At 31.0% G+C, this 20834-nt stretch overlaps 2 protein-coding genes across 2 annotated transcripts; both read left to right on the top strand.

Moving 5' to 3' along the window:
* The first annotated feature begins 313 nt into the window (after positions 1-313).
* LOC131624105 (iron-sulfur assembly protein IscA, chloroplastic-like) lies at positions 314-3435 on the top strand. Its single transcript, XM_058895095.1, has 3 exons — positions 314-617; positions 1635-1853; positions 2976-3435. Exons 1-3 carry the CDS (start codon positions 449-451, stop codon positions 3116-3118), a joined length of 531 nt encoding a protein of 176 aa, XP_058751078.1. The 5' UTR covers positions 314-448; the 3' UTR covers positions 3119-3435.
* Positions 3436-8415: 4980 nt separating this feature from the next.
* On the top strand, positions 8416-11654 carry LOC131624104 (probable ATP synthase 24 kDa subunit, mitochondrial). The gene is made up of 7 exons (XM_058895094.1): positions 8416-8576; positions 9001-9094; positions 9332-9476; positions 9618-9728; positions 10166-10312; positions 10967-11089; positions 11380-11654. The coding sequence occupies exons 1-7, from the start codon at positions 8538-8540 to the stop codon at positions 11444-11446; spliced, it is 726 nt and encodes a 241-aa protein (XP_058751077.1). The 5' UTR covers positions 8416-8537; the 3' UTR covers positions 11447-11654.
* The last annotated feature ends 9180 nt before the right edge of the window (positions 11655-20834 follow it).

Here is a 20834-nt window from a genome sequence, read left to right as displayed (position 1 = left end):
TTTCACCAGTTTACTCTACTTTCTACAAAATTTGCACCCAACAACAAATTAGACTCTCTATTTCATCAAAATATCTATAATTTAAAAAAAAAAAAATCAAATGTATCACTCATTTTAGAAGATACTTTCCTTCAAATGATTCTTTTAAATATATAAAAGAAAAACAATAAAAACAACTTCTAAACAATTTTCCCTTCTATAAGAAAAACTTATCTAAAAATTGTTTTTATAAAAATAAAAATAAAAATAAAAACAAATTTATCTAGATTTTGTCAACAAAAACCTATTACTCACCTATTTTAGTTTGGTGTTTTTTTTCTTCCGATAACAGTTGAATGAAAAAACCAAGGCCCCTAATAATTGCATCAAATTGAGACAAAACAAAACCACCTAAAAGACGTAGCTAATCGGTGTTTGGCGTCGTTCTCCTTCTCTTCTCTACCCAAAAATGGCTTTCTCTGCAATCACTACGCCCTACTCTCCTCAATTTGTTCGCGCTCCCATCTCTGTTCCTCAAACTCACGCGTCTCTCTCTTTTCGATTTTCAACACCAATTCTTAATCGCCGTCATAGTCCCAAACCTCTCTCAATCCGAGCAGTTTCCGTTCCTGCCACCGGTACGCCTTTTCCCCCTTCCGATTATATTCTGTGCCTCCGTTAATTATCAGCGCAAACAACATCATAATTATTAGGTTTTACAGCTATTTATTCATTTTTAATAGGAAAGAGCGATGCACTTTCTTCTAATTGATGAAATTGTGGATGCTGTTGCAATTAAATTCATTTCCATGTAATTATAAAGCTGATTACTTTGATCTTAGAATTATTGTTGTTCACTTTTGTTTTGATATTATCAAGGTATGTTTGGTTCTGCGTTGGAAAAAAAATTGATTCTTAAAAGTGAGTTGAGTGAGTTGAATGTAAAGTGATTTATGTTTGGATAATTTTATGTAAAATTGAGTTGAACAGTAAATTTCAATGTAAAAAACACGTTTAAATTCAAAAGTTAAAAATTATAGCTTCAACTAGAATCAATTTTGAAGGCATAATCAATTCTACCTTAGAAGAACCAAACACCCTAAAGTTGTTTCAAATTCAATACTATACTTCTAGAATTGCTTTTGCCTCTTCCAAAAGCTAAACCAAACATACATTTAATATGGGTTTGGATTCACGTTAGAAACCACACCATGGTGGGAAATCGCATCCCACTGCAACAAAACATATAAATAATGAAGTAGCTATTTGGAGCTTTTGGATTGATGTGTTTTTTTTGACGTGATTTTGATCAAATTGATGGGCATTCAAACTCAATTTTAATAGCCTTGTTGGTCTTACCGGTGATGCGTTACATGTTTTCCCTTTAGTAAGGTTTCAAATTTGAGTTATGCGGATGAGAAACATAGATGCTAGGATAGGAGAGTTTTGCCCAGTTGTATGAGCTTATTCGGCTTGACACTTCGCCGGAATTTACTGTGACTTTTGGATGCCGAGAGTCGAAAACAAAGAATAACCGGAGTGTAACAAAAGACTCTGGCTTTTGTTATATATATACTAGTGTGCACATACTGTGATATTTTCCCCTGCCTTCACGGTGTACTAATTCGGTCTTTGCTTGACTTTCCATGTTTCAGCTGCGCCTGCATCTGAGGCCGTGGCGCCTGCAATTTCGCTTTCAGATAATGCACTGAATCACTTGAATAAGATGAGGTCTGAACGAAATCAAGATTTGTGTTTAAGAATAGGTGTCAAACAGGGTGGATGCTCTGGTATGTCATATGCAATGGAGTTTGAGGACAGGGCTAATACAAGGCCAGATGACTCCATCATTGAATACAAAGGTTTTGTAATTGGTATGACTTCTTATTCTATTTCTTATAGCATTTTTTATTCATAGGGCTTTTTCTCTCTCTTTTATTTCTCATGCTTTAGCTACATCTAATATCTTCAAATACAATACGGGTTCTAGTTATGATGAAAATCTTAATTATAGATTTATGCAGTGTGGGGGTTTTGTTTTAATACGGGCATATATATCTGGTTTAAGGCTTTTAGTATGCATTGATGTAACTTTGTACAACAAATACCTCGTTCTTTTCTTGAGGAGAGGGAAGGATTCAACAAAAGTACAACTGTTATCAAACTAGTACTTCAATGGTAATAGAAACATTAGAAAGTGAGTGGTTCTATTTAGGCCTTGTTTGGATAAACAACTTATTTGCAGCTTATAATACAGACGCTTATCATGATAAGTGCTCTATGTATAAACTATTTTTATAGCAAAAGATAAAATAAAAGTTGGAGTATTTCTATTTTAATTAGTTATCTTTGAAAACTTATGAAAATAAGCCGAAAACAGCTGGCGAACAATGTTATAAGTTCTCTAAAATAGTCTCACAAAATTTATCAGTAAATAAGCTCAAATAAGCCAAATCCAAATAGGTTCATAGGATTTAACATTTTCTCTAATATGAATTAACTACTCTTTCAAGAGATAGCTTTATGTATCAACTAAGTGTAATCTGTCATAGTATTGTTTTAAAGAAATGCAAGCTAGCTGCTAGCTCTTTATTTGTTCAGCAGTAAAAAGTTCAACTCTTAAGACTTGGTTGAAAGCATGGTCCTTTTCACATTATCTTCTTTATTTCTTTTTAAGATTTTGTTTACTGGTTTTTGCAGCAATTGGTACTTGAACAGCGGTTATAAAAAATTTTAAGACTGCACTTGGATTACTTTTAGAAGTTAAGCTTACTATATTTGGGAAATGAAAGAAAGGAATCACATTGCAAAATGTATCACACATTGTGCTGAAACAAATTTATGCATATACATAGTGACTTTTATAGAGGAAATTTTTTCTGTGTATTTCTACTATTAATGTGCCAGCTGCAGCACTCCATGTTTCAATTCTTGACAAGTCATAAACTTTTTAGGTCAATGCATCACATATTTGACTTCTCCATTTGTTTTTGCAGTTTGTGATCCTAAGAGCCTACTCTTCGTATTTGGGATGCAATTAGACTACAGCGACGCTCTGATTGGGGGAGGCTTCAATTTCAAAAATCCTAATGCAACACAGACCTGTGGATGTGGTAAATCCTTTAATGCAGAAATGTAAAATCATGTTTATAGACATTAGTAATAGTAACAATATTACGATGACTGTTTCAAGCAATACTTTGGAATATTTACAGGACTCTATACTAACAAATACGTTATAGGAAATGTCGGGATAGAAAACTACTGCATCTGTTTGTTATTCCTATTTCTGTTTATGTTTGCTTTCCTGCATCAGTTCATTGTTAAGGTCTATATAAACATATTCATAGGGTCTGTTGTATCTGTTGTCCGAAATCTGTTTGTTATAATATGAATACTGGATCAGCAGAATTACTAACTACTGAATCTCAAATCTCTGTTCTCTGTTGATGCTTCGATTATGGTATTAGTGGTGCACTGAAAAATCAAAACTATAAAGTATCTGCTGAAATTCGAGAGTTTAAGTATTAATATTTCAAAACAGGTCTTTCATCCATCTCATTTGATGTGTAAATGCTAAAGGTAAGACATTTTATTGCATCATTGGGTGCTTTTGGAGATTGAATGTCTGATTTTGTGCACTTGGGAATGAACTGTTTTTTAAACCACTTAAGAATCGAAAAGTGTTTATTTGCAAAGTCTTACATTTATTAGATCAAAAGGGAAACATGAACATTATGATTGATCAAACACTTCAAAGATATATGCGAAGAAAATTGAGAGAGTGATAATTACTTTATTTATTGATTTTAAATTATCTTCAATCACTTTTCAAGCATTGTAAGAATAATATTGAGATGAATTGATTTTTAAAGTTTTTCTTTTTGTTACCAGCCAATAAGTTTCTAACATTTCATAACTTCAAAATTTAATATTTAAATTAGTTAAGTAATTAAAATACAAAATTTATTCAAAAAAATAAATTTGTGAGAACACATCTATAAATCTACTGGAAAACTGAAAATTCTTTTATTGAATACTAAAAGCTCAAAAATATAATTTTGGAAAATTGCTATCAAAACTTTAAATCAAAATATTGAATTTAATTTTTTTCAAAGAAATTGCTTTATAATTCTTTTTTACTTGAAAATAAAAATAATTGTCATGAATGATTGATCTTTGGAATTAAATATCAATTGTATTTCTTACACATTCTTGAATCGTATTATTAGGAAATTGTCCAAGTGTACTTTTGTTAGAAAAACTAGTAACAAACCCGTGCGAACGCACGGGTTCTGGTACGTGACGCGCATTTGTTTCATATTAATATTTTTTAATAGAAAAATATTTGATTATCCATGAAAAAATAATAATTAAATGTATAATTAATAAAAAAATATTTTGATCAGTAACTTCATGTCCCGTTAATAATTAATATTTTGATCAATAACTTCAAAGTGTCGTGTAGGAATATTAGTCTGATCAATAACTTCCTGACCCCGTATACCTTAACAAATATTTTGACCAGTAACTTCATTTCCCGTTAATAATTAATATTTTGATCAGTAACTTCATGTCCCCGTATATAAAAGATTTAGTAAAACATAATCTTATTTTTTCATCACATTTTATATATTAAAACTAACTTAAAAATATTATTAATTTTATTTTAGAAGCATAAATCTATAATATAAGAAAATTTGATATTATGGAGCAATTAATTCTACCCAATATTTTTTTTGCCACCAGTATAAAATGAGGGAAAATTGTGTCTATAATTTTAAAAATGTAACTTCATGACTCACCAATTACAATTATAACACCAAGTTTAATTTTTTACAATTTTTTCTCTTCTTTTAGATTTTTTGTTGGTTGGTACAAAATCTAATTTATAACATATTTTTTTTTGGCTTTTTTGATATGTCACATCTAGTCTTTTCTTCTCTTTTCTCCCATGTCTCATCTCTTCTCTTTTTTTCTCTCACATATCAAATCAAATATTTTCTTCTCTTTTCTCTCATGTCTCATTTCTTCTCTTTTTCCTCTCACTTATGATTTCTAATTTTTCAAATTCATCTTCTCTTACTTTTCACTTCCCTCTTCTCTCACTTTAATATTTCATTTCCCTCTTCTTTTTCAATTATTTCACATATTTGTTCCATGGGTCATGATGTTTTAGTAAACAGTTGCCACATACATGGAGCAAGATAAGGTAATATACTGACACAATATTTTAAAATGTTACTCTAATCATATTTTGCAGATATGCAAAATAATCATCTTACTTCAAGCCTTACTGCTATAATAATAATACAACTTTATCCCATTTTATCGCTACTTAAAAGGTGTGTGACAATATCATTATGACGTTTTAGTATATTCTTATGCCCATCATATATATTTAATATTTTTTCACATGGACAAAATTATTAACTCTTTCCAATTTATACATTCCTACATAAAATAAGGATTACCACATAACTTTTTAATTTTTTTCAAGAAGACACCAACTCAAGTCAAAACAAATACGATGAGATTGTGTAAAAAAAAAGAATGATGAGAAGTTAGTATTATTTTATACCATTTATAATATTCATTACAATAATAATTATTAATATTTGTATAATTGATGCAAATACAAAAAATATTTGTACAATTATTTTCTTAGACATATTCTTTTAAAATATTCATAAAATGCTAAAGAAATTTTTTTATGAATTTTTTGTTGATTAGTAAAAAAAAAATTCATTTACTGTTCTATATGATATCGAATGATGAAAGAAAAAAATAAATTATAATTATTTCCATACTTTTGTGAAGAGGATAACAAATAATTTTACTTAGTTTTTGTTGAAATTAAAAGAATTGTTTAACCTGCACAAAGAAAACAAATAAAATTTGAAATATTCACTTGATGAAAGATATATTGTTGAAGACAGAGAATATATAGAGAAACAAACTTGAATTTGGAGTAATAAATTTTTTACATGATGAAAGATATATTGTTAAAGAAGTGAATATATAGAGATACAATTTTGAATTTGAAATAAGAAAAGAGTGAGAAAAAATATAATAATAATTAAATGGTTGGAGTGTGTTGAAGACATGATCTGACGAAAAGTTAATGCATAGCAGTAAAAAAGAATCATGTGATGAGAAAGTGGGTGTTTATCAAAAACATAAAAGAAAGAATAATATATCAAAAACGTAAAAGGAAGAATAAAGAAGTAATGCTGGAAGCTTAGTTAGTCCACGTGGATAGCCTCAATGGTTAGTATTGGTTAAAAGGGTAAATTAGGAATTTCATGAACATCTATCTTTCTTATATGATAGATATTGTTTTCCGTATTTTCTTTTCTTCTTCATAGTGATTTGGTTTCTTCTTGAATATAAGTACTACTATTTATATTCTTTTATCAATACGTTATATATTATTTTAAAAATATATTTAATTTCTCTCAAGTTTTTTTTTTGGTAAGAGGGAGGGTCGAAGCCCAACAAAATAGAGCCTACAAAACCAATGAGATGAGAGTTTAGAATTTAGGCCACAGGAACAAAAATAGAGCCTAGAAAACAAATAAGATCAGAGTTTAGCCTATCTTGAATGAAAACCGGCATGTCAAAATAAACTTCTAAATTATGTTGCATATTCATACCCTTTAATGTAAGTGTATTAGCACACTCGTTAGGTTCCCTATGAGTGAAAGTGAGCTCACTATTGGGAATTTTTTCCATGAGACGGATAATTTGATTCTCCAAAGTCGAAAAGTCAGAATTATTCCTTTTGGCTTTAGTTAAAACTTCAATAACCGTTTTAAAGCATCAGTGTTCATTTCAAATTTGTCAAACTTAAATCAACAACCATTTTGAGGCCTTCAAAAACACCCCACAACTCTACTTTAAGAACACTGTAGTTTCCGATAAGCCTTTAATCCATTTAACGCTAAAGTCGCGAATAAGCCCGCCACACCCAGCTGTACCATCGCGAATAAGCCTCTAATCCACTGAATCTCGAGTTTTCTAAACCATATAGTTTATAATCAAATTCCAAAAGTTATTAATAAGTTTTTTATTAGATGTTCAAACTAAAAGATTTTTAATCGAGCCTTCAAACTTTTAAATAATTTATAATATATTTTTCTTAAAATTTTTAATAATTAATATTTTTAATTATGCGAATTTAGAGTCTGTAAATTTTATCTCAACTGATAAAAATCAATATTAATCGGTTAGACATCAACATCAATGCTCAAACCCTAGACCTAATGGTTGTGTAAATTTTTAATGATTATTACAATCAATAAAAACAATAAAAAAACATGTAAATTGGTGGACAGTATGGTGGCAATGAATGAGAGTATTAGGTTGGATAAGAAGTTTAAAGAATTTATTCAATCAAATCATATACTATAACTTAAGTTAGATGAATTTGTTTTTATCAAAATTATTATAAAAAATACTTTTCAGCTCTGTAATATAAGCGAAATTCGGTTTATTTTTTTTTAATTTTCCTTTGTAATATTTTTTTGTTTGAATTATCTCCTTAAACGTGCAATTTAAATCCCAAATCTAGAGAAAAATAAAAAAAAATATTATGAGAGTAAACTTTACACTTAAAAGACAAAAAATATAATATTTTTATATTTCAAAGATGTATTTAAAAAAAAAAAATTTAAAAAAAAAAGGCTAATTTCGCCAATATTACATAGATGTTTTTGTATATTTTAACCCTAAAAAATATACTAACACAAATATTATAAGATTACAACAAAGTAGTATGTTTCAAATAAAAAAAACATGTTTGATGCAAAAATATCACACATAATGAAAAAATTGACATAATCAGACAATGATGATTAATTATATTTTAAACAAATGAAATAGTAAAAAAAAACTTTTGTGTGTGGTTTCTTTAACAGACTTTTGTTGTTATCATGATACATATACCAAGTTTTTATTATCCCTTAATCGATTAATTTTGCTAGGAGAATATGTGAAATCTATTACCACTAGACCAAATTCATTGTTAATAAAAAAAAAAAAAATCAACAAATAAAATATCAATGTAATATTTCGAACTAATAAAAAAATTTAAAAAATCAACAAATAAAATATCAATGTAATATTTCGACAAAAAAAAATAGAGAAAAGGGGTGATGCACTGACGGTGTAAAATATTTTTACACTGTCAACCAATCACCACTCATGTATCTAATTAAACCACTTTTTATTTTAAAAAAAATTAATGACATGGATCATTTATGATTTTCTATTGGATGACAGTGTAAAACTATTTTACACTGTCAGTGCACTACCTTTTAACTCAAAAAAATAAGCATCAACAAAAAATTTAAAGAGATAAAAATTTAGAATAAGCATCAACAAAAAATCGAACGGCTGAGATAAGGTAAAACAAACCTATTCATCGGGAATAGAGTGCACCTTACCTTGTTAATCTCTTCTCAATTTCAATACACGCTAAGAGAGAACAACGGCATCAAAGTGAAACACGGAGAAAGCCCTAATCGCATTTCACAGAGAGAGAAAACTCATCAGCCATGGCACTCGCTGCTCGCATCGCATCCAAATCCAGATTGGTTTGTCCTCATTTCTTCTCTTCCTCCTACCAATTATCGCTATCGTTTGCATTCATATTTCATAGTCCGATTTCTGATTTCGCTGTTGTAAACTGTAATATCTAGATCTCAACAGATTTTGTTTTTTCAGAAATTCATATCTGATGATTTTGAATTCGATTAAGAGTGTTAAGATCTAAGTTGTTAATTCCTTTTGGAAAATTAGGTTTTTGTTTTTTTACTGTTATGTGCATCTAGCTAGAACTGATCGATAATTCATCACCAGTCATTGCCACGGCAGGAATTTGATTTTGTTCCGCTGATTATTTTCCAGTTATATTGAGTTTCATTGCACTTGTTGAAAACGAATAAAATGGCTGAATGTAATTATCGTTTGATATGAATTACTTGAATTGTGCCTCATTTTTACTTTTTTTTTCTATAGCTGTATGGTAGTCAAATTCTTCTGCAAAGGGAGTTTGCTGTTCCGGTTCGTCACTATGCTAAAGGCTCTGAACTTCCTGCCCTCAAGGGAGATGGTGAGTTTTCCTTTAATGTGTGTGATTACATGGATTTTGGGACTGAGACAGCCATATTGATGTTGGTGTTTGATTCAATAGTTTGATTTTAAAGTAGTTTTTTTCTGCGCATTTGTGTAACTTGAGCTGGCTTAGTGCAAAAGATGGAAAGAAATTAGAACTCTGATTTTCAGTAGAACTTTTTTGTGCTTTTTCGTGCGTTTTACTGACAGTATACTCTTATTTGAATGCTAAAAGAGATGCTGAAGAATATCTTTCTGGAGGTGAAGAACAAATTTGAGACAGCTATCGGAATATTAAAAAAGGAGAAGATTACTCTAGCTCCAGAGGATCCAGCTGCTGTTTCTCATTATGCCAAGGTCATGAAAACGATAAGAGAGAAGTGAGTTTCTCCTTTACCTTGTTTTTATCAGTCTTTCTTTTTAGTATATTACCTGCTTCTTGTAAGCTTTCAAACTTTTTATTTTGGTTTTTTACAATACTTCAATAATGTTTTGCCGACGTTGTGCTGTGCATTTTGCAGGGCAAACCTCTTGACAGAATCCCAAGATATCTTAGAAACCATTGACCTAGCGACACACGATATTCCCGATGCTCGAACTTATCTTTTGACCTTGAAGGAAATAAGAACCAAGTATGCAATGTTCTATTCTACTCTCTCCATTTTGTAACTAGATGTTGTGCATACCTATATGTAATATGTGATGTTGTTGTTGTTATCATCTTCATCTTCATCATCATGATTATTTTATTTTATTTTTTTTAACAAAAAAATCTTTATCCTGTCAGTGTTGTCAATTACAGACCGCTGATATGTAATATGATATTCCTATTTAGTTTACCTTTTTATTCACTGTCTAAGTGCTTTTTTAAAACCTGTAGCTCTTAAAATAGTCAAAAGTTGTTATTATTTGCACGATTAGTTGTCTTGTTTAAACTTTTGTGTATGCTTATGTTATACACACACAAATGAGAGAAAAGGTGGCACGATACAGACACCCCTCGCTCGCTAGGGGTGCATTAGGCTCTAGTCACATCGACTCATATATGTTGGTACACTCTTTTTTTCAGGAGAGGTCTTATAGATAATCTTGGAGCTGAGGGTTTGATGATTGATGCATTGGACAAAATTGAAAAGGATTTAAAGAAACCCCTCTTGAGAAATGATAAGAAAGGAATGGACCTTCTTTTGGCAGAGTTTGATAAGATTAATAAGAAGTAAGTTCATATTCCTATATTATATCTATTAAAGCTTTGGTATGTAACTATTTTATTTTGTTTATATTTTCATGCCATTTAACAAGCTTTTTGCTAACTATTGATTTTTAAATATTACTTTCTGATGTAGTTGGATTTTAGTATCTTCATTCTATTGAACAATGCTCATTTCATCTTATGTTGTAGAGGTGGAAGTTTTGTGATAAAAATATTTGAGTAGAAGGGAGGTGTCAGTTGACACTTACAATTTACGAACATTTGTACTTTTGTTCATTTCTTTCCAAGTATTGCATTTTGTGGCAGCTTGTTTGAGAATTTCATGGTCTACCCTCTTGTGTTTTGTTTGGGATTCCTTTTGGGCTTTTGGTTGTTTGAATGCCTTATTTTCTGGGTAAAATAATGCCTACTTCACTAGTGAGGAATCTAGAATGTTTAATAATTATATCTTCATTTGAGCAGAATGAGTTATTGAGTTATAATTACTATACTTAATTTTGGTTTTCCTCTTGTTGATTTTTTGGGTAAGATAAATGCCTTCTTTACTAGTGAGGAATCTAAAATGTTTAATAATTATCTTCATTTGAGCAGAACGAATTACTGGTTTATAATTACTTATTTTGGTTTTCCTCTTGATCTTTGATGGTGCCATCTTAGACTTGGAATTCAAAAGCAAGAATTGCCAAAGTTAGAAGAGGAGCTGGAGCTTAAAATAGCCAAAGCACAGCTGGAGGAGTTGAAAAAGGATGTTGTTGAGGCAATAGAAACTCAACAGAAAAAGTAAGTTACAGTCACATCACCATTTATTTATTTTTTTTAACATGCAAACTAACTAATCACTGCACCATTTCAAACTACTGCAGTTTTTCCCTTCTCCCCCATTCACCTGCTTTTGTAACAAAAACTCCCTTGTTAAGCACGCAATACTATTTCTATTTTCTGCTTGATTTTAACTTCAAAGATAGGCAAAATGTTCTTATGACTTTTGCATTTTGGAATATGTGCATTTGACATGTTACCCTTAAAAATTTAAACCTTGTATGATTTATTTTTCCTGTTTGAAATTTCAGGGAGGAATTCAAGGATGAAGCTGGGGCAGTTGATGTCAAATCTTTGGACATCCGGAACTTCCTTTAAAATGTCTTCAACATATTTTTATACATTATAAAATATTGTACTTGGATAATGGTGAGGCCATGTTTCTTCAATAAGTAAGACACCAATGATTTTGAGATGCAACATTGAAGTCAGTTCGAAGATTCTTGAGTTTTCAAGGTCGTTTTTATTCAAATTCCAAGTTAAATCTGGAAATTGAAGTAATCAAATGTTTAATTTTTTTTGTGAAGTTGTTTCCCAGGTTATTCTTATTAATTTCATGGATGTACTCAATTTTGGTATCTCCTCACATTCTGGCATTTAAAATGAAGTATTTGATATCCGAAAAGTGAAAACTGGGATGATTAGATTTTGATTAATAACTTGTAGATATGGTCACATCTAGAGTTACCACCTTTTTAAATCAAATTGAAACCGTGTTCTTTTAGATGTTATAATCTGAGTTTGCTGCTGTTGGAAAGGGACCTCACAAACTATTGCAGGAAATTATTGCTTATACTGTTAAACAACTATTATGATGCTGTTAGCAGTAGAAATTATTGCTTAATCTGAGAGAGTATTGCCTTGAATTGAACCTCTTGATCCAGCAATCAAACTTTATCAAGATTCAGGACAACTCAATTAAGTGTTTTTTTCAGACATGTTGGAAGATTAATTTACCTCACTACTGCTAGGTCAGACATTGCTCTCACGGAGACTCATAAACACCTTTTATCTATATATTTAGAAAATTAAGAGCATAAATTAATTGAATATTTTGTTTTACTGTTGAAGAATAAATTTGCAATGAAAAAATAGACACTTCCACTGAAGAGCACTTCCACTGTCTTAAGGATAAATATTAAAAATCAAAAAGTCTAAGTTAAATAAAATAAATTTTAAAAGGTTTAAATATGAAATTGATCCCTACAAATATAACATTTCTTGATTGTAGCTTCATTAATAATTTTTGTTTAATTTTGTTCCTTATAAATATTTTGTATATTACTTTTTGATTTTTGTTCTTTTGTTATAACTCGTCCCTGCCCCAAGGGATAACTTGATTCGAGGTTGTCCTTACTGAGGAGGTTAAATTACTCCCAAGGTTCTTTAAATTATTTAATTGTAACAATTTGGTCCACAATTTGGTCCTTCGTGTTATTTTTGTTACAACTAGGTCCTTTATATTATCAAATGTGTGCACCATTATCCTTTTTTTAACCGAGAAAATGTGCTAATTGTGGATGCAATTATTTTGAGGGATGTAAAAATGATGAAGTGTTTCCAAAAACACAACAATCAACATTTCTAAATGATTAAAACGCGAGAAAAAAGAGGCAGATATCACCCAAAAGGACTAAGTTGTTACAAAAAAACTTGAAAGACCAAATTGTTACAATTAAATAACTTAAAGGATCTTAGGAGTAATTTAACCTATTAAGGACATCACCTTCTTCCTATGTAGTGGCTAGTTGACATAAGGGGTTATCCGTTTCGAGTGTACATTCCCTGTGTGTTCGAGGTTAGATGTCTTCGATTGTGAACTACTTACGTATTTGTGGTTTGATGTCTTTGTGTATCCATGTTTTTGTTTGTGAACCACCTACTCGTTTGAGGTTTGATGTTTTTGTTTGTGCACCACCTACACATTCTAGGTTCAATGTCTTTGTTTGTGCACCATTTATGCTTTCGAGGTTTGATGTCTTTGACTTTTTCCTCTATTGTGCCACAACTTTAACATTCAAGGATTAGTGGTAGCGTGGAGAGTGTAACCTCTACCCTATAATTTAATGCAATAATAAATAGATGACATGGTGAAAATTTGGTTTATTAAGAATATCATGTTAGAAATATCAGAAAGATCAAAAAGATTCAGGCTGGAATCGTGAATGAAACCACTTTCCTTATGTCTTAGAGTTGGAACGCATGAATACCTAGGACAATTCAGCCTTTTGTCGAGTTTGCGTAAGACCTTTTGAGAATCAAGTGTGAGGAAGAAGTCCCACATTGGTTAAAAAAGGAAAGAATGAACACTTTATAAGTGAGAGAACTCACACACCTATCACCTTAAGATTTTAGGTGGAGATGTGGTGTGTCTCTCACAAAGGTGTATCCCAAGTAAAGTGCTCCCTCGTTGACCCCCTCGAGTTGCCTCCAACAGTGGTATCAGAGCCTGGTTTCGAGATAGGGATCGGCTCACTTGTATCGAAACACTTCTTGCAGGTGGTGGGTAGAAGGTACTCACACTTGAGGGGGAGTGTTGAGAATCAAGTGTGAGGAAGAAGTCCCACATTGGTTAAAAAAAGGAAAGAATGAACACTTTATAAGTGAGAGAACTCACACACCTATCACCTTAAAGTTTTAGGTGGAGATGTGGTGTGTTTCTCACAAAGGTGTGTCCCAAGTAAAGTGCTCCCTCGTTGACCCCCTCGAGTTGCCTCCATCAAGACCGACGAAAAACTCGAATGCAAGGAAGAGTGTCTGAAAGAGAATTTATGATTTTTGTGTGTTTCATTTTGGATTCATATATGTGTATTTATAGGCCATGCATGTGCTGTTTCATAAGTTTGCAACTCTTGATGAAACAACACTTTTTCACCATATATTGCAATGGTTCATCTATAATGACACAAGACACCCCTTTATCAAATGTTGTAAATTTGAATTCCAAAAACAAATTTATGCAACAACCAAAAATTTATTCCCATTTTTGTCACATTAGAACACACTATGATAATTATTATTTTATAATTTCCAATATATCATAGGAAGAAAAAAACTTAGTTGTGGTACTGTTTAAGCTTGACACCGTTCCATGTCCTTGGAATGAGGTTCATGTGGTGGGCTTCTCTTGAGTATGCTCACTTGTTAGTGTGTTGGTTCAGAATCTACAAGGTCCGTACCAATTTGGTGCTAGCTTACTTGCCCCACTGTTCTTTCTACTGACGTCATCTTTTTTTGTTGTATATGGCAGTTAAGGTTTGCTTGATAGCGACATCAATAAGGGTCACTTGTGAGTTCTCCCCATTCTGAAGGGGATATTTCTCTTGCCGAGCTCATAAACTTAAAAAAAATTGACAATATCAATTGAGATTAAACTATTGATTAACTTAACTCACAAAAAGCAAGAGTCGTCACCGAATTTTATTGTTTCCAAAAGAAAGGGAAAAGAACAAATAAAACCCACAGAAGTTTTAAAACAAAACTAATAAAACAAAGAGAAAAGAATATAGTGGTTGGTTATATAGAGAGAAAGTATTAGCACCTCTCACATTCATGGTAGTCCATGAAAATCTTTTGAAAATCTGTGTTTTAAAATAAAAGAAATGTGTGCAGAAAAAAGATTGATGGGATAGGAAAAGAACATTTTTTTTATTATGCTCGATAGAACATCTCATTTTGTGCCTACATACCCCTTTTGGGCAATAGGAAAGTTAGGACATTAGTAGTTCCGCTTAAAAAGAAAACAACAAAAGTTTGTTGATTAATTTTAATGAAGAGATATGTTGTCTTACTTGAATGGAAAACACAACATACTCTCTACAATTATGGAAAAATGAGCATTTACATCATCTTGAGTATGGATGGTTTGGAAGCACTTCTAAAACAAGACTAATATCTAATCTTTTGAGAAGAGATTTTAAAATGAAAAGCCAAGTGACAAGATTTGAATGAGGTTTTGTGTTTTTTATGGTTTGGCTTAATTACAACTTTGGTCCTCCTATTTTATCTTTTTTTCGATTTTGGTCCCCCATTTTTAAAACCGCGATTTTGGTCCCCCTTATGAATTTTTTATTGAAAAATGGACAAAAATAGGGACTAATTTTGCAGAAAAAAGCAAAATAGGGGGACAAAAATTGCACAGAAAACTTAAAAAGGGGACTAAAATAATGGATTTTAAAATAGAGGGATCAAAATCAAGAAAAGGACAAAATAGGGGGACTAAAGTTGCAATTAAGCCTTATGGTTTTTTGAAAGGGTTTTGATATGCTTAAATGTCTTGAAGCATTTATTAAGAAAAAGATTTGACGATCACTTGACAAAGTCAAAGTTTATTACAAAAAAAAGTTTTAAATTTGAAAACAAGAATATCTTAAAAAAGGGAGAAGATTTTGAAAATTTAAGAAGATTGGCAAAAGATGAAAGGATTATCCTAAAGTATAAAGTAAAAGCTAAGGAATAAATATATCTAAACAACAAGAAGCAAACATCTAACAACATGTCAAAATGAGCATTTCCTTTCCTTTGGATTAAGCATTAAAGAAAACCAAATAATAAGCAGATGAAATTCCAATTGCACAAATAAACCCAAAGCATCATATGAATCTTGGAGCATCAAATAAATTCAAAGTATCAAGTTAGGCCACATGCATCAGATAAAGTTTAAGAATACAAATGGAATTCTCATGCATCAGATGAAAGCTCAAAGTCACAGTTAATAATCCCTGCATCAGATAAAAACACAAAACAGGCAGATAAAACCCACGATATTAGATGAATCTCCTAGGATCTCAGCTAAAAGTCTCAGGTTCATATGGATTGTCCAGATGAATCTTAGGTCTCAGATGAAAGTCCAAAGCAAAGAGTCTATCCTAAGTTCAAAAGTCCATATTTCCATAGCAAATGATAGTAACCATAGTCCAGTAGAGAAGTTTTTTTAGAATTTTGCCTTCATTAATGTCTTGATGAAAAGAAAATGCCCAAGGAGTAAAAGGAAAATGACAATAAAAAATAAATGGCAAAAAGAAAAATGACATAAAATAAAATGACATGAATGATAAAAATGCTAAAAGTAACTTGCAAGAATTTAAATGGCAAGAAATTAAATGGCATTAAAGTAAAGTTAGTACAATATTAATGTTAGTGTTAGTAATGATGATTAATCAACTCTTTCAGGACAATTTAGCGTTATGTTAAGCAATCGTAAATATACTTATATAGAAGTAGCATCTATGAGGCCGGTAAATAACAATTTATGTACCTTACTTGTTAGAGAAATGATATAAAATTTTCTTCTAAAAGTAAAAAAAAAAAAAAAAACAAGAGGAATCAAGCACAAAGGCAAGAAGATAGGTCCAATACTTGAATCATTCTTCATGATAACTTAGGACAAACTTATCATCAATCCAAAATATCTCAATCAAATGGAAAATAGATTTGAAATGATAAAAGTTCATCAATCATCAATCCAAACTTTACGAACAAGATGGACTACTAATCATCCAATTGATCAAAAGAAGAAAAAAAAAGAAGGAGATGAAGATGGAAAGAGATGACCAAATTGGATCAAGATATTGATCAAGTCGTTATCAAAATCAATCACCTTTCTTGGTAGATTAAGATCATAAACCAAATCAACACTCAAACTCCATTGATATTGAGGAGACGTATGATTAAAGAAGTAACAATCCAAGGCAAACAACAACCAACCAAATTACAATGCATGAAAAAAGATTTTTAAATTGAAAATAAAAGAGAAAATAGCAAAGTAAAATCAAGCTATTAAATAAATGACAAATAAAATCATAGGAAAATCAGCAATACTGTAAAATATTTTTAAGTCAAAAAACTATTTTTTTAACCAACTAAAACAAATCAAATAAGATAAAATTAATAGAAAATAGAAAAAATAAAAACCTCAAAAAATGACACAAGGTGTAAAATGAGATAAAATATTTTTGTGATTATTGTTGGAGTTAAAACTGAATTAAAATCAATTTTTTAAAATAAAATCAAATTAAAACAAAATAAAGAAAAAGAAAATAAATCAGAAAAAACCAGATGCGTTGGATCAAGGCCTCATTAATTGACGTGGCAGATCCAACAGATCTAAGGCTAACGCGCACCATGGAATTTAATTCAAAAAATAAATTGGATCCAATTTAAATCAAACCAATGGCCTCATCTCATTGGCCAACACATTTAAAACAAACTCAGACCATCTGTTGCACCTCTGATCATCTTCTCCGGTCACCTCTCACTAGAGTTCTGAAAATGGTAAAGTTAGGTAACAAAACCTATACCATAGTGATAGTTTCATTAGTGTAAACCTAACCATAATCTTCATTTTTGTACGGTTATTTAATACAATTGAATTTATATGATCATTTTACAGTTAAGTAATTTATTTCAAATTTACATGTGTATCTATATACATTTTATATCGTATCAAATTAAATAATTATCGATTGTGATGCACACAACTAATTTTTCATCTCACGAGTCACTATTGGGACAATATCTATTTTATTTTAATCAATAACTATCTTTATTTGAGACACAAATGTCAATTTTTTTTATTTCTTCATCTCACATGTCCCTTTTTTATTTTTCAACAAATACTTAATACAATAAATTTTATAAAATTATTGCTATTTTAGAATTAAATAATTTATTTCTAATTTATACGTATATTTTAATATATTTGATCTGATATCAAACAAATTTATCCGTGGGGACTTATTGAAAGATTAAAAATCTATCTTTAGAAATATGTTCATCAATGAAGGTAGAGACATTAATCATTTCTAAATTTGAATGTTAGATTTGTAAAGTGTCAAACCAACATTGCCCATTATAGGATTATCTTATTAAGATAACCATTCTTTTTAATTAAATGTCACAGTCCATTTTCAGTCAAATAAAGTTCGTGTATTTAATTTTAAAATATTTTAAATATTACACTTTCTCTTGTCGACCTCTTTTCTATTTTTATTTGTTTCAAATTATTTCTCCATTTTAAATACTAATGTAATATTTATTATTTTTTTTCATTAACTTATTCTTATTTATTGTATCATAATTCATTTAATTACTCCACTATCTATTATTAATAAGGTTATTTTAATAAATGAGACTCATTTTATCATTAAAATCAACACAGTTAATAATTTTCTTAAAAAATATGAAAATCTCATTGTGAGACAAGAGAGAGTATTATTTTGTAAGAAAATAACTATTACTATATTCTTTAATACATGTTCATAAATAATTATGTCTAAGATTAAATAAAGAATACAGTTAGTAGTAGTAGCGTAGCAGTGTGTGGTTGTGAATCTCTTTTGTTTTGCTCACACCTAATAACTCTTACCATTTAGTTTGTACTTCTATTCTACAATGTTCTTACAACTTCAACTGCATCATCATCATCATCTTCCCAAACCAGTGATTCATAGAAACAATCGATTCTCTCCTCAACATTCCTTTCTCTCTTCCAACCTTTTTCCCTTCTCCTCTACGAATTGTGGAATCATATACCTATCTAAAATGTTCATTTTGAAGAAATTTTGAATGTTGGTGGTTGTGATCTTTACTAAGGCTTCAGTTTCAATATATTTGGTGAAATAGTCCACAACCATTATAAGATATTCCAACTTCCCTAGAGCTAGTTGTAAAGGCCCCAAAATATCCATTCCCCACGTGCAGAAAAAAATGAAATATTTAAAGTGTTGAGTTTGGTAGGAGGGTCTATGTGAAGGTATACGTGATTCTGGTACTGTTTACACTTCATCACATACTATTTGGAACCTCTGATCATGGAAGGTCAGTAATATCCTTCTTTGAGGACCTTTTTAGCCAATGCCCATACTTTCAAGATGTTATCCAAAAATACCTTTATGGAATTCATCAGGAGTGTATACGAATTCATCATGCTCTAAACATTTTAAATAAGGATGAAATGGCCTCTCATGTACGGTTTCCCTCAATAATTAAGTATATGCATGCTCTGCTTTTAACAAGACCATTCTAAACATAGCCTATTAGTAAGACCAAGTGTTCAATGTTAGTCATTATAGACATGATTCATGTCAATTATGATGTCCCTGGTGTCATAACGGCCCCAATGACCAGTCCTAGATAAAAGAATGATTAATGTATGCCATTCTTGTGCTTTCTAGTATGGATATGACATATGCCCTCATATTCCACTTTCTTGATACATGGCCACTCTCTTGACACATGGGCAACTTCATAATCCTTGAATGAATTAAATTTCTCCTTGGCCATGAGCACATATTTCTGTAACATATCTTTGACTTGTGAGTCTCCTTTGACCTATGAGACCACTAGTTGAAAATTTGTGCGCAATTTAACTTCTTTTGCCCCCATTTCTATTGCTAAATTGATTCTAGCGACGAAGGCTTTATATTCAACTTGGTTGTCAGTGGTAGTGAAAATAAAGCAGAGAAATAATTCTACTAACAACCCCTCGTCACTCTCAAGGATGAGTCTGACTCCACTCCCTTTCCTATTTTACCATCTGTCTGTATAGACGGTCCATTTTATGCATTATTCAACTATGGTTGGAGTTAGTTATGCAGTTAAATCAACAAAGACCTATCTTTTTTAGGTTCAAAGGAGATGTCAAAATTTGAGATCTCGATGGACCACTTCGTCATATGCATTGTCAAGTCTGGCCTGAATAGTACTTGCTTTAGTAGTTGGTCAGTATGAATCACTATTGAATGGAAAAGAAAGTAGCGTCATAATTTTATTGAAACTACCATAAAATCAAGGGAAATCTAATTTCTAAATCTTCTGGTAGTAGGTTTTAGAACCTGATAACTTCTTGAAGATGAAGTAGAGTGGATTTTGATTGGTGCATACCTCTCTCAAGGGGACGACAATGACTGCTTCTATGAGACCTCAAAGTTTATTAAAAAGGTCTCCTAAGACATTGGTCTCAAAAAGACCAGGATTTTTGAAACAGAGTGCCTCATATGTGTGAAGGCTTATTCACATTCTGATGTCTACTCAAATTCTACTTCCTACCTCAAGAGTTTGTAGTTCGAAAACATCTTGTTGGAAGGACTTGAATATGAACGTGTTGAGAATGGTAAGCATATCGTTCAACATCAAGATTATTTATTTTGTGGATGGAGTCACCGTCTTGATGATAGCATCACATATTTGTGGGTTCGCATCGATCCCCCAATCGGTGAGGTAGAATCCAAGGAATTTGTCGGCCTTGACCTCAAACATGCGTTTCTCCGGGTTCAACCTAGTATTGAACTTGCGTACACGATTAAATACGACAATAAGGCGACCTTCATGTAATTGTTCCTTGACGAATTTTACTATCATTTCATCCATGTATACCTCCAGAATGTTACGAATCTATTGCTCAATGATTTGTTCACTATCCTCTGGTAGGTTGCACATGCATTTTTAAACCAAAGGGCATCACATTGTATTTTTAGTTGGAGTTCTTCTCGTGCCTGGGGAACTAGTTGTACCAGGAATAAGCGTCGTTGAAGGAAAAAAGCTCGTACCTAAGAGAGTTTTCCACTAGCTTATTGATGTTGGAAAGAAGATAAAAATCTTAGGAGAAAAATATGTTGAGTTTGGTATAGTCAACACAAATATGCCATTTTTAGCTAGACTTCTTGACCAGTACCATGTTGGATAGCCATTATATTTAGTTCAATTA

The sequence above is a fragment of the Vicia villosa genome, unplaced genomic scaffold (genome assembly GCF_029867415.1).
Source record: "Vicia villosa cultivar HV-30 ecotype Madison, WI unplaced genomic scaffold, Vvil1.0 ctg.000102F_1_1_1, whole genome shotgun sequence".
Taxonomy (NCBI): domain Eukaryota; kingdom Viridiplantae; phylum Streptophyta; class Magnoliopsida; order Fabales; family Fabaceae; genus Vicia; species Vicia villosa.
This window is presented reverse-complemented; position numbering and strand designations above follow the sequence as displayed.